We start from the raw sequence: 14,382 nt of genomic DNA on the forward strand, positions 1-14,382 counted from the left end.
ATCAGGATTGCAGCGCCAGTTTTCTGTAGTACACCACATGGTCTTTTTACATTGTGATCAATCAACTCCTTGCTGTTGGAATCATGTTTTCTTTAGGTGAAAAATATTTTTATAGGATTAAAGCTGAGCTTTTCCCACCACCCTCAGGTGTTGCACGTGTACATCGTATCACACTTGTGTGATAAAAGGTGGTTTGAATGATCTCTGTGTCATCTCAACCCCGTATCAGGAGGTGTTTGTTGGGAACAGGCCTTTATGACGTCTTTAGGGACTGAGACATGTTTGCTACTGTCGTGCATATCTGCCCCAAGCATTTCAGAACTGAGAAGACCAAGTGATGTAGTTTTAAATGCAAGTAACTGTTCTCCAATTTCTGCTCGATAAAGATTGTATATAATTTAAAATTCAGGTATGATGGCTGTCATCATCCCTGACTTAATTTAGTAATACCCACTAGAGAAATCAGATCAGAATGTGTTTATAATTGCTGCGTCACCTCAGGGGCCCCAAAGTCAAAGCATTGGTTCAGCCTTGTTAATTAACCTGGTTAAATTTAAGATTCTCCACAGGTGTTTTGATTGCTTGTTGGTTTTCATAATCATTCATTTTTCTCCTCTCCTTTGCTCCCTCATCCTGAATTGTGTGTGTTTCTGCTTGCGTGCGCGCGTGTGTGTGTGTACTTAGGTCACTCAATTATCACATTAACTGTGATGCGACTGGCATGTCCGAGAGGTGCATTGAACACAGATAATGTTACCCTGGAATGTGGACCTGCTTTGCTGCCATCATCCATGTGCCTTTCTGAAGTTTCCCCAAACAGCCACCACATTTGCAACGTCAGCATGCAGACATGTCACTGACACCCGAAGAAGACCACTAAAGTAAGGAGCATCTTTTGAAGGGAGATCTGTGACGTCTGTGCGGTTTGGATCCTGTCTGACGACCAGTGTACAAATCAACAAGCTGAAGCATGTCCAAAAGCCTTAACAGATGGTGCTTGTGGTGTTCTCGCACCCACCCAGGATGCACTCTGAGAGTCATGTGTTATTGTGTAGTAACGATACCTCAAACAGGAGTTGGCCCAGACACTCAGTGTGTCATTCATTACTCGCTCATCCAAAGGAACCAGTTCTGTTTCAAATATGCTTGTAGTAAGTCAGTATTTTTTCCTGCTGTGCCAGTCATTGAACACTAGAGTGTGCTGTGCTTTTGCTGACATACTCTATACATCACTGTTCCTGATGCCCCACTGCCAACAGCCACACTTGTCAGGCGTCATATAAGTAGAGAAATACCACCATCTAGTGAGTGAAGACTGCTCAGACCTTTACTTTAGAAAAGTAAAAGTATTGAAATTTGTTACTATCGTCTGATAGTAACTGCTTATAATTCTGATGAAATTTGGGAGGGAAATGACATGCTGTGCCTGTTATTCAAGATAAACCTTGTTATTTGAAATACACCTTGTAAAACTTCAACTATTACTACTCAAATATAAGCTACTGTATATCAGATGTATGTTGACTAATGGAAACAAGATGTATTTTTTAAATGAAAAACTATTAACTGAATCAAAAATTAAATTTGAACTATATAAACTAATTACATGCCACATAAGAATGAAAAACAGACACTAAAGCCTGCAGCAGTGGACAGCAAAACTAAAAATGTCTCAAACACAAAAATGGTGATTTAACTTAATCTTTAGCGATAACAACTTTATTTGTAAGTCTAAGAAGATAAAACAGTTGTTTAAAGATATCCCAAAAACTGTTTAGACATTTAGTAAAGCCTTGTGTTTGCTGACTCAATATCAGAAATGGATGGGTTGGATGATGTGGAAAATGCAAAAAAAAGAAAGAAAGAAAAATACGAAGAAAACAAACAAGATCCTTGCATTCTTATCTATTCATTTATTTTTAATCTCATTCTTTTATTTATGTATGTGGTTTGTTTGCAGACATTGCAAACCCAATATTTTTTTCTGGTCACTTAGTTTATTACATTCCATTTCAAAACAAATTAGTAAAAAAGGCAATTTGGAGCTAGTAAGGAAGGGAAAAATGAAAAAAAAAATGGAACATTTTCAATAGTTAGGCCTGGTTAAAAAAAAGCAGTATTCATGAAACGCTGAACCTTTGAGGGGGAAAGATATGAATGAATGAATGAATGAATGAATGAATGAATGAATGAATGAATGAATGAATGAATGAATGAATGAATGAATGAATGAATGAATGAATGAATGAATGAATGAATGAATGAATGAATGAATGAATGAATGAATGAATGAATCTTTATTTTGGCTTGTACACACCTTTTTACAAAACAAGATGAAAAAGTAAAATAAACATTTCTTTTGCCGAAAAGGTGTAGGCTGAAGCCGTAGCTTATAGTACCTACCCTTTTTATCTTATGATCAGCTTAAATATGAGACATTAGCATTAATCCGTGGAAACAAACAATACATAAAGAAGACAAAAATAAGTAAGGCAAAATATGAAATTGACGTTTCACATTCTAGAATGTTTTTGATAATATACTTTATAATTATAGTCATTTATATTTATTTACAGTATTTTCTTTAAACATTTCCTTAAACTTGAAGATAGAACTGCACATTTTTAGGTCGTTGTCACAACTATTCCAAATTTCTCTAGCCATAATTGATGTACATCTCTTTTTAATATTAGTTCTTGCTGTAGTCATCTCAAACATGAGTTTCCCCCTCACGTCATAGCGGGTTTCTTTTATTTGGAACAGGTCCTGAATGTAGTTTGGAAGCAGTTTCTGCTGGGCTTTAAAGGCAAATAGAACAGTTTTCTGCTCGGCTATATCATGGAATTTTTGAGTATTATATTTAATAAAGAGATTATTTGTTGGTTTATAATAGTCAGATCTATTAATTATCCTTAAAGCTCTTTTCTGTAACAGGAAAATAGGGTTTGTATTTGTTTTATAGGTGTTACCCCATACCTCCACACAATAAGTCATGTATGGAACTATGAGTGAGTTATACATCAAAAACTGTGCTCTTTGACAGAAAAAAATATTTGTTTTATTTAATATTGCTAGGGTTTTAGACATTTTTGATTTTACACTATATATCAGATATCAGAGGATCTCCAATTTTTCTCAATTTGAAACAGTCCAAGGGATTTCCATGTGTAAACGGAGCATGTGTACATCATGAACCATCATTCATCAATGAATGATTTGACCACATGGGCAGGGGATACTGTAGAGAGTAGAGACTCTTTCCCACTATGACATGGATATACGTTCATAAATGTCACAATGTCACTCTGCAAAACAAAAGTAGCTTCATGTCTACAGAGGCTATGTCAACATCTCTTGGTTCAGAGGTATCTGGGATATACCATCATGCAATGGAAACATATATTGTGCTTGGACAAATCAGCATTCAAGATCTTTTTTTTTTTTTTTTTTTAAATGTGCAGATCTAATGAGCAAGATATAATTAATGAATTTAGTTTAATTCATTAATGAATTAAATTTAGTAAAATAAAATAAAAATTACCATCACACCTCCTCACGTGTGTAATATTTCCTTCCAACTTGTTTTTTGTTTTAATTTGCAGTGGAGATTGCATACACGTCACTACTGAAAATGCATGTTACAAAGATATGAAAGGATTTCATCTCTGGAGGAAGTAGAGCTCTGCAAATGAAAAATGATTCAAGTTTAAAAAGCAACAGTTTTGGACAATAGAAAGAATTGTCACGAATAAAGCCAAGCGCTCAGAGTTTATAGCGCCATCATGTGGAGGACCTCTCAGATTACACCCAGATGAGACACAAGACCTTTGAATCAATCCACTTCAACAAGCTGTATGATTCAGACTGTCATGCCCTGGCAGTGCTATCTGATATCTGTCAAATATCTTTCATACAGTTCATTTCTACACCACAAACCCACATTTTCAAAGGTGAGCAGTAGATATTTAAAATACACTCACTGGCCTGATTAGGTATACATGGTAGGCTTATATTTAATATACTAGCAAGTGTTTGTATAAGGGTATATAATGTTGAAAATACTTTGTCAACAAGTCTGAAGCCTCACCCAAACATTTGGTTTCGTACTCTGTGGAACTCCTTGAGCCTTTACCTCAGGTGCTGATCAGGTTGAGATTAAGTAACTGAATCAGCAAATTGCTTCTTTTTTTGTCTTGGATTAACATTTGATTGATTGCTGATTGATTTCACTTTCTTTTATTGAGTAATTTTCCATTTGTTCTGTGATGCACGGTTTCTCTGCATTCGGCAGAGTCTGAGCCGACAGCATCACTTTATAAACTTCAGAGTCCATCAGGCTGCTCTCATCCTCTGTCACATTTTCATCATCAAACCTCATATTGCCCCTTTTGGCCATTATGTCACAAGTCTGTGTTTTTTTCTTTTTCTTTTGTTGCAAGACAGGAACAATACCTGTCCAGAAAATCCTTAGAAACCCTGCCTGAAATGTTATACCCATTATTCTCTTCCTGGTCCATTGTGTCTAAAACTCTGGCGTCATAATGTTTCTTCCCGAAAACACTTTCCCAGCGCTGCATTTGCCTTTTCTCCACACTATGACAAAAAGTAAAGTTTGTTTTGGGGCTCTGCAGAGGTGGCTGTTTCTCCTGCTATTTGGAACCATATTTGTTGGTAAGCAATTTCCACTTTTAGATTATTTTCACTTGGAAATGATTATCAATCATTAACATCTTTGACAGGAAAAGAGACGTTGGCACTCACAGGGTCACAAACGCAACTTTGAATTTAGTGAGTAAAAAGGTGACCTGTTCTCATAGGAACCATGAAGTAAAACGTGACATGTTTATAAATATTAGAAAAGATTCTAACTTCAAGTTTTTCCAGTTTCAGGATAAGATAATGGCATAAATGTTTGAAGCAAAACACCTTTCACTGTCAGATCTTGGAAAATGTTCTTTGTACGACACTTCCTGGGCAATTTTTATAAAGAGTTTCTTGGTTCTTGTTTTGTTCATTTGTTCTTTAAAAGGATTATTCTTAGTCAACATGTCATGCTCTTAAAAAGTCAAACCACGAATGTTTGAAGATTTATAAACTGAGGAACATAAGTAGACATTAGAAAGTGATCCACAGCGTTTTCCTTCTCCTGGGACCTAAGTTATTTTGATTTTCAGGCTTTGATTTCTGAAAACCAAACACCAATGCTTGCTGATGTCTGGTTTGTTAAGAGTATGTGTAAAGTTACTAATTTGCATTAACTACGCTGGCTATTGACGAGCCACCATCTAAGGCCCCGTTTACACGTAGCCGGGTATTTACAAAAACGGATATTTTCCCCTCTACGTTTTAAAAAAAATTCTCGTTTACACGGACCCGCATGAAAACGCTCTTAACGTCATGCAAGCCAATCAGAATCCTGGAAAACATCAACAAATGACACGTGTGTAACTTCCAGTTAAGGCTGATTTATGGTTCCGCGTTACATTAACGCATAGCCTACGGCGTAGGGTACGCGGCGACGCGCACGTACCTTGCGCGTCGCCGCGTACCCTACGCCGTCGATTTAACGCGGAACCGTAATTCAGGCTTCATGCTGCTGGCTGACGCGCTCACAGGCTTGAATGAGCAGGAGGCTGGACGGGGGGGGAAGTTACTTTTAAGTGTGACTTTAGAATATTAAACAGGTAAAATACAAGAAAATATTGACGGTGGCCAAACTAATTGTAAACACAGGTCGCACACATGACGCTGGTGAGTTTCTGGTGCATAATGTGACGTTCTGAAGCTTAAATCTCCGTTTTCCTCCGTTTTCCTCCGTTTAGACGCAAACGGGAAAACGGAGTTTTTGAAAATCTCCACTTTGGCCGGAGTTTTCAGAAATGATCGTTTTTGGGGGCTTTGAGCTGCGTTTACGTGTAAACGAACGGCCAAAACGCATGAAAACGCCTCCGTTTTTGTAAATACCCGGCTACGTGTAAACGGGGCCGAACGTGATCATTGAGGTCTGAGACTGGCTCCTACTGTACAAACTGACATGAAAACACTAATGTTTTATTTTTTAAAACCTTTTACACAAATGTGTTTGCAACTCTGAAGACCACATCATTAGGAGGCGAAACGCTAAAACATCCTCTTATTAAAGCATCAGATTTTTACGATGTCAGAAAAAAAATGACTTCTTAGCATCCTGCAGTGTTTCTTTTCCTCGGCTGACCTTTTAAAGTTCAAACTAGTGACGTTTCCTCCACATCATGTCCAGTTTCCAGCTATTCACAGTGACATTCATGTAATTGAAAGATAATTAAACAATGTGTTGTAGGTTCATTGGATGAATCTGGGAACAAAAGTACGTCCGGGTCATCAAGTCCTCATTCCTTCATTACAGGTTATCACTTTAATACGTCAAGTTAATATTGATGCATTGCAATATTACATTCGTCTCACTTATCTTTTATTAAAATCTGTTCTAAAATCAAAACATGTCAGCTATATGTCATATGTTTTTCTTTGTCCTGCATCAACAGCAATGCCTGCTCCAGTGCAGATTCCACATGACACTAATACGACGGGATATACAGCACAGACAAGATTAAGCTCTGTGTTAGCCTCTGCTGACGCAGCGGACTCTGTGAAGATTCTGACAGCCTCTCATCTCACGTCTCTCAAAGATCTGCTATCAGACAAGAAAATAACAGGTTGTGTAACAGCACCACACTTCCTTAATAAGACCATTTGAGTATGACATTAAAAAATGTCTCAAATTAACATAAATGTAAACTCATGCAGTCACTGTAGTTTTATTTGAATCCCTTTGCAACCACATGTTGAAATAGGACTCAGTACGAATGGAAACTTGCTGAATTAAATGAAGGAATCTATTTTTTTATTGTAAGATCAATGAAAATGTCATTTTGTTTGTTTTATGACCTCACCCCCTCACATTTCACAATAGCATTGTGATGCGAGTTATTCTTCTTTCATTTCTCCTGAATATACACATTAAATGGAACGCAATCTTACAACCATGACTTACTGCAGCTTAAACATGAAGTCAAAATTAGACATATTAGAGAAATAATGCAACTTCCGCACATGTACAGGATGTTGTTTTATCCAAGCTTCTGGCAGAGCTCTAGTTGCTTATTTGACCAGTCCTCTTGAAAACAAAAGCTTGCATTAAAGGTGTTTTTATTTTCCCCTGTCAGTCAGGTTAGATTTGAGCTTTAAGTAAGCTTGAAAGTGTGGAGGCTGGACAGAAACCAGTTGAAATGTAATATAGCCATGACATACCCGTGATGAGTGTACCACTCAGGATCAGCTGTGCTGCATTGAGTGCTCGTAACAACAGATAAATATACAAGCCTATTGTTAGAAGGTAAGGAGCGAAAACTTTCTTTAGCGACCACAATTATGTGAATTAAAGTAGTTTTAAGTTAGAACAGAATATGCGTTTTTAAAGCCATTAATATTAGCCTTGGGGGATAAGGCCTACATAAAATTCAATTGTTATTTTTCTGGCAAGACTCAAAAATGCCATTCCATATAAGTTACTGTATGGATAGGGTCCCTACAGACAAATATTTTTACAAAAAGTGTATGAAAAGGACTGCTTGCACAGGCATCTCTGTCTGGTTCCCAATATCTTGTTGTTAATCCGTACAAGCTTAAAGAATTTGAAAAAGGAAATACTTGTTGACAGCATGTCGAAGCGGAACAAATGTTTTAAATTTGCACATTAAATGTTGGGGATTCAGTGTTTTAGAGAAGGAAAAGACTAAGAACAACTAAAGAAATAACTAAGAAAAAGGGAGAAATGTTGCTGAACATTGTGTGACAGGAAAAGACCTCCAGCAGAGCCAGACTTACCTGTCTCGACCGACCCTGGAGAGGAAAGGCTAGACAGAGATCCCTAGCAAAACAAAAACCCTAGGCCAGAGGTAACTCCAGTCAAAAAGAAAAAGACAAAGAACAACTAAAGAAATAACTAAGAAAAAGGGAGAAATGTTGCTGAACATTGTGTGACAGGAAAAGACCTCCAGCAGAGCCAGACTTACCTGTCTCGACCGACCCTGGAGAGGAAAGGCTAGACAGAGATCCCTAGCAAAACAAAAACCCTAGGCCAGAGGTAACTCCAGTCAAAAAGAAAAAGACAAAGTTAATGACAGCAGTGGGGACATATACAGGTACATACAGCAAAGACAACCGTGAAAAGAGGTGCTCAGTGCATCATGGGAGGTCCGTCAGGAATTTAGATCTAAAGCAACATAACTCATATATACAGTGCGTGCACACACACACACACACACACACACACACACACACACACACACAAAACTGTTTATATTATATAATACGATCACATATGTTAGCCCAACTTTTAACCAGTCATGACAGATGATACGCCATCATAACAATTTTCTGTATCATCTCCTAAGAAGATGATTATTTTCCATATCAAACACTTAAACATGATCATTTCTAGAAACAGTTAATGCTAGCTTCATGTATGATAACAGTTAACAGCTATTTAAATTGTCGAACTTCACTTTTCTTGCAGTTCGTTTAGGTCTTCGTGTTTCTATCTCTGGTCCGAAAGAACTTCTCGATCCTCAGAGACTCCTCCTGCTAAACCCAGAGGTCAGTGGTTGACACCAGGATGCACAACATGGGCAGTGTAGGAATATGTTTTAAACAACCACTACACGACTCAAACTATCAGCCACCACTCTTGGACACAGGACTCTGGAAACGAAACTGTTCTCCTTGTGGAGATTGGTTCAAATTTGACTCAATGAGAATTCATTTTTGTAAAAAAAAAAAAAAGAAAAAAAAAAGAAAAAAAAAAAGGGAATGCCAAGCGACTCCCACACAGCTCAGCTAATCAATACTCAGCTTGTCTAAAGGTCAGTTGCTGAAATCTCTGTCTTGCTTTTGGTCAAACTTCACAGTTTATCATGTATTCATAAGTAAACAATGATAAGTACATAAGTGACATTTATTATTAGAGCACCTTTCACAGAAACCAGTCACAAAGCACTTCACAATAAAAACATGATAGTGATAGATAAAAACAATAAGGAAGAAAAGACGCCACAGCATAAAACAACATAAAACATAACTTAAAAGCCTGTGTGAATGAAAATGTTTTCAGCCGTTTTTAAAAGTGTCCTCTCAGACTATACGATGGAGGGAGAGAGTTCCGGAGTCTTGGTGCCACCACCTCAAAAATAATGATAATTAATAAATAAATGACAAATGATAAAACACAGACACAGGTAAGCTGCAGCTGAGGTAGTTTCATTCAGATATAATTTGATGAAGTCAGCAGCATCTCAGACTTTTAATTACAGATCTGACGTGATTGGATTAAAGGATTAGAGTGTAGTGAACTCAGCAGACTTTTGATGTAGTGGAGGGTGAGAGGGAGAAAGACTTTTTGATCTTACAATGAGCTGAGACATTGCAGAGAGGGGATCTTAACAAAAAAAATAAGTAGGTTATCGCCCCATTCATTACTAATATGTCTTTGTTTCTTGTTTTTCTTCAAGAACTTGGGAATCTACAACACTGGAGAGAAGTCAGGTCTCTTTTCCATGCGAATAGTTGGACTAAAGAAAGTGACTTCATTGCGTCACGTGCCAGCCCCCCCAAAACCTTGAGATATTTCCAAGAACTTTGTAGAAATACACCTGTCTGTCGTCAGTTCATTTTGTTTAAAAGCACATACTGTTAATTTTAAACCATAGTTCATATATTTTGAATTTGCATCTTTCAGTTTGTGGAAATACTGACATAGTTGCTGCAAACGTTCACTCACTGAAGAGAAAATTGGACGAAAAGGAGATTGTAAACTTTATTTAACTTGTTTTTTCCTTTCATTTATTAGACTTCTTACTAAACTTCTAACAAATTATGAACCCTTTTTTTAAAAACATCTAAGGCTGTAACTTTAAAAATAGATTTGTCATTGTAAAACAGTACCACTTAGTATTGTGAACCAACATAACAATTTTTATGCTGAACCCTGGCCAACCCACCCTGTTAAGGCAAAGGTACATGTTTAATACTCAAAGTTGCTCTTACCATTCAGGAGATAAAATCTTAATTCTCATTTTTACCTCCACTTACACTTACCTCCAATGTTTTTAATATCTTGGAAACATGAAAAAAAAAATAGTATTTCAGCCTTTCTAACAACTCCTTTAACTTTAGTTTGGAGGAAGAAAATAAGCACATTTGGGAAGAACAACCAAACTTTTGGGATTCACACCAGGAACCTGCTTTATGCCGGTTTGCCCATTCATGTAAATAAATATCCTGTTGTATAAATACATTACACCCTGTTGTAAGTTGCTTCAGACAATAAAAGTTAAATATTACTAATAGTGTGTTTGTCAAATAAATGACTAATGTTTGTCCATTCATTAAAGATTAACTTCATCATCATTTCAAAGCAAAAACGCCTGTTACATTTGTTGGCCCCGCCCACTGACAGATTGACCAATAGGATCGCTCGGCAGGCATCGACCCTCGGCCTCGCCATTGGTGTCCCGGTGACCGTGAGTGAGGAAGCCGCTCCTGTGCGCATTACTGCCACACAAGCCGCTCTCCAGGCAGGGCAGTCATGTCTTATCGTGATTTAAACATTCATTAATAAATCCGCTCACCCGTAATTGCACAAGAATGGCGGATCCGGAGACCCTCGCCCTGGACGTGGAGAGGGAGTTTCAAAAGGTCCTCGCTCAGATCGGCGGTCGGGAGAGGATTTATCTGGTCAGCGATGCCCGCACGAGTGAAGAGGTGGACGGAGATGACGTGGGAGTGTTGCACGAGTTCCTGCGTGACATGTTTCACATCAGCATCCCCGCAAGCAGCCGAGAACAAGAGCCCCGGCCCTCCCCGCAAATCAATGGCGATGCCGAGAGCGAGCAGCCCTGCAGGGCACGGATCGATAACAAACCCGTGACTGAGAAAAGCGTTGAGGTCGAGCTGAAGGAGAAGCGGAGGACGCAGACGCACGGCGCTCAGAAAATAACAGCCGCGACCAGGACTAATATCTACAGCACGAAGCGGGCGATAGACGTCCCCGTCATCGTGTTGTTATTTAGGCAGAGCTTCTTTAAACAAGGTCCGAACGAGCTGTGTCTCAGGGAGATATTGAAGGACGTGAAGGCGCGCACCAGACGCGCGTCCATCCGCCGGCCCGCTCTGGTGGGATTAATACGCACCGCGGCGGAGAGCGCAGACGCGCGCAGGTGCGCGCAATTACTGGAGGCGCTGCTGCGCTCCGTCTTCCATAAACACGGATCAGAGACGATATGGGTCGACTGTTTCATTCCCAAGACGGAGGACAAAATTACAAACATCAAGAAGCACCTCTGCAAAGTTGTTTACGCATCTCAGACAGCAGGTGTAAAGTTTAACATATAATATGAGCCAAACTTTATGCAAGTACACTGAAAAAAAATACATCTGTGATATTAACAATTAAAAATGAAGTGTGTTGCTTTACATGAATACATCTAGTTTTGAACTTAATCTGCATTTGTTAAAAAAAAACAAGACATTGTGCATTTTTTCCTTAACAAGCAGTATTTATGTAATCCCAGGCAATCTTTTAATTTACACACAAACAACAAGCAATGATCTTGTTGTATTTACCTTTCCTTTAACAATTTTAATCTATTGGGCAGATTGACCAACGTTTAGATGAAACATGCTTTATTTTTTTAAGTAGAATACCACAGTAAAAAATATTTTGCTTGATCTACTTTAAAAAAATTAAGGCAACTTTTTCGCATGAGATTTTTATGTAGATCAAGAAAGACTAGTCTTTGTATACTTAATTTTTAGTATGTACAAAATTAATTTGCAAGTAAAGTAAACTTAACACAGTTAAGTTGACTGTACTTGCAAAATGTATTATTTACATACAAAAAATTAAGTAGTTTATACAAAGGCTAGCCTTTCTTGATCTAAATAATAATCTCATGCAAAAAGTTGACTTGTTTTTTTTAAGTAGATCAAGCACAATATTTGTATCAGTGTAGAGGAACATTAGCTGATGTGTGAGATCTCCTTTATGTTTGCACCACACAACCACGTCGGTAGAGCACGGATTTGTTGACATGAAGTTTGAACCCTGGTGACTCAGAGTATCAGGGGATGGTGGATTTGTATCTTATTGAGCTCGTGGTTGATATCTTTACTGACGGGGAGCCGTGAAAGATCACTAATGAGCTCTACAACAATGACTAGGAATGAAAAAAGCTCTCATTTGGGTCAGTCTGTGACATTCACAAGACCTCGCATTTTTGCGCACATTTTTTTCTTCCCAGGCGCAGTTACAAAGGACCTTAGAACAAGAGGAGCATTCATGAAACAACGGCGCACTTAGACAAGCTGCCAAATTGTTAAATGCTTTTTATTGCCTTACAGATAATACCAGGGATAACGGGAGCCAGGCTTTGAGGCCATTCCAATGTTGGTTCAGGCCTCAGAGAAGGGAAGCCAGGGGCCAGACCAACAACAACCCCTCACACTGCAGGGAAAAAGGTAGCAGCAAGTCCTTAAAGTTCATTCTTGACAGAGGACACAAACATTTTCTCCCTTGTTTGATATTTTCTCTTAGCTATTCTTTTTTTAGTTCTTTTTCCTGCTATATTGCTTATCCCATGCAGGATTGTCTAAGATCAGCCACTCTTTACTGGATCCTATTCAGATCAGATTTCATGCAGTGATGTAGAGATTATGTCAGAGGTTAATAAAGCTTCATTTGAGCAAATCCTTTTCTTTTATTCATTTGCTGATACTTATGGCTCTCTACCTAGACTGAAATGGTTTGGAAACCATGAGAAGTGAAGCTAAAACAGACAAAAAAAGTTAAAAGGAAACTGAAATGACTTTTTTTTTAAAGAAAGACAGAAACTCATGACAAAAAAAATTCTCAAATGCAAACAGACATTTTTAAATCCCCCATCTGTCAAGTTATGTAAAACTTTCCAAATAAACAAAATCTCACAGTAAGTCAATGTTTGAATGATTGCAGGTGAAAGTGGAAGTGCAGAAGAAGGAATCCCTCTGAAAACCAGCATCTTGTCTGCTGAAGCTCATGTGAATGATAACCCGCTGGAGTAGGCGGCTGAGGTTGGGACACATGACCAGCTCGTGGCCTATCACTGTGGACAGCATTGTTTTAACTGTGAAAAGAAAATCTGGCATCATGGTGGAACATTTCACATGTTACATTCCTCCGGTGCTCAAATCCAGCCAATGAGACTGCACGATTTCTCTCCTGAATGATGCTACCTGGAAAAAAAAAACCAATGTTTGGTCAAAAAGCAGTTTTGGACATCATTAGATCGATTGATCACTGAGATCTCATTGTTAGGTGGAGAAAAAGACTACTGAAGACATTCCAGCTCACTCAGCTGTTTAATGCAAGTGTTTAAATACTTATCTGCGAACAAATGCCACTGAGGCACAATGTCAACTGAAATTGAAGGCCTTATAGGGAACTGACCAGTATTTACTATATCCGGCTTTTGTCTGAAAAGCGTCTTCTTGATGTCAAAATTTGGCTTTAAAAGCACATACTGTTAGTTTTAAACCATAGTTCATATATTTTGAATTTGCATCTTTTAGTTTGTGGAAATACTGACATAGTTGCTGCAAACGTTCACTCACTGAAGAGAAAACTGGACGAAAAGGAGATTGTAAACATGTTTTTTCTTTCATTTATCAGACTTCTGTGCCTTAGATAAGTTTGTTGACAGTATTATTTGTCACAAAAATGTAAGACAACTTTGTCACTTTTAAGGTATTTATGCCGGTTTGCCGATTAATGTAAATAAATATCCTGTTGTATACATACATTAAACCCTGTTGTAAGTTGCTTTAGATAAATGTCTCAACTTAATGTAATATAAAACAAAAACAAATGTCATCATCCTGTGGTAGCTATCCATGGCCTACTCAGGGGTTTATACTGAAATAGTAAGTGAAGTTGCATCATCATGCTTTTTGAGATTAATGATTTTAAGAAGGTAATGGAAATTGTGAAACTAAAAAAAGAACTGACAATTTGATGTCTTACTTTAACAGCATCAGAGGTTGTTATATATTATCAATATTTGTCTTTCATGAAAAGTAAGGAGCACAGAGGCTTAAAGGGAAAGTTCAGTTTTTTACAACCTGGACCTTATTTCTGGTATTTTTTATGGCCGTATACTCACCCAGGCAAGTTTGGTGTCATTTGGAGTCCTTCGGAAGATATTAGGAGTTTTGTGCGAGCCGCTTCTCCATATAATGGTAGCGCATGGGGGCACAGCGGGACACAGACGATGCAGCGTCTAAATAACACATGATTGCCGCGAAACTCGT

At 38.0% G+C, this 14,382-nt stretch overlaps 1 protein-coding gene across 2 annotated transcripts; it reads left to right on the forward strand.

Annotated features, from left to right (window-relative positions):
* Positions 1 to 10,542: 10,542 nt before the first annotated feature.
* LOC133458498 (uncharacterized) lies at positions 10,543 to 14,128 on the forward strand. 2 transcript variants are annotated; one of them, XM_061738455.1, is made up of 3 exons: positions 10,543 to 11,410; positions 12,439 to 12,555; positions 13,049 to 14,125. In XM_061738455.1, exons 1-3 carry the CDS (start codon positions 10,684 to 10,686, stop codon positions 13,135 to 13,137), a joined length of 933 nt encoding a protein of 310 aa, XP_061594439.1. In that variant the 5' UTR covers positions 10,543 to 10,683; the 3' UTR covers positions 13,138 to 14,125. The 2 variants fall into 2 exon arrangements, with proteins under 2 accessions (XP_061594439.1, XP_061594438.1); XM_061738454.1 differs by having other exon boundaries at positions 12,439 to 14,128.
* The last annotated feature ends 254 nt before the right edge of the window (positions 14,129 to 14,382 follow it).

Source organism: Cololabis saira, chromosome 13, assembly GCF_033807715.1.
Source record: "Cololabis saira isolate AMF1-May2022 chromosome 13, fColSai1.1, whole genome shotgun sequence".
Lineage (NCBI taxonomy): Eukaryota > Metazoa > Chordata > Actinopteri > Beloniformes > Belonidae > Cololabis > Cololabis saira.

What these genes read in the sequence shown, in the direction of transcription:
- LOC133458498 (XM_061738454.1), top strand. Translation starts at nt 10,684, where the DNA reads ATGGCGGATCCGGAGACCCTCGCCCTGGACGTGGAGAGGGAGTTTCAA. An exon ending in TTACGCATCTCAGACAGCAG is followed by an intron (nt 11,411 to 12,438) that starts GTGTAAAGTTTA and finishes ATTGCCTTACAG; the next exon opens with ATAATACCAGGGATAACGGG.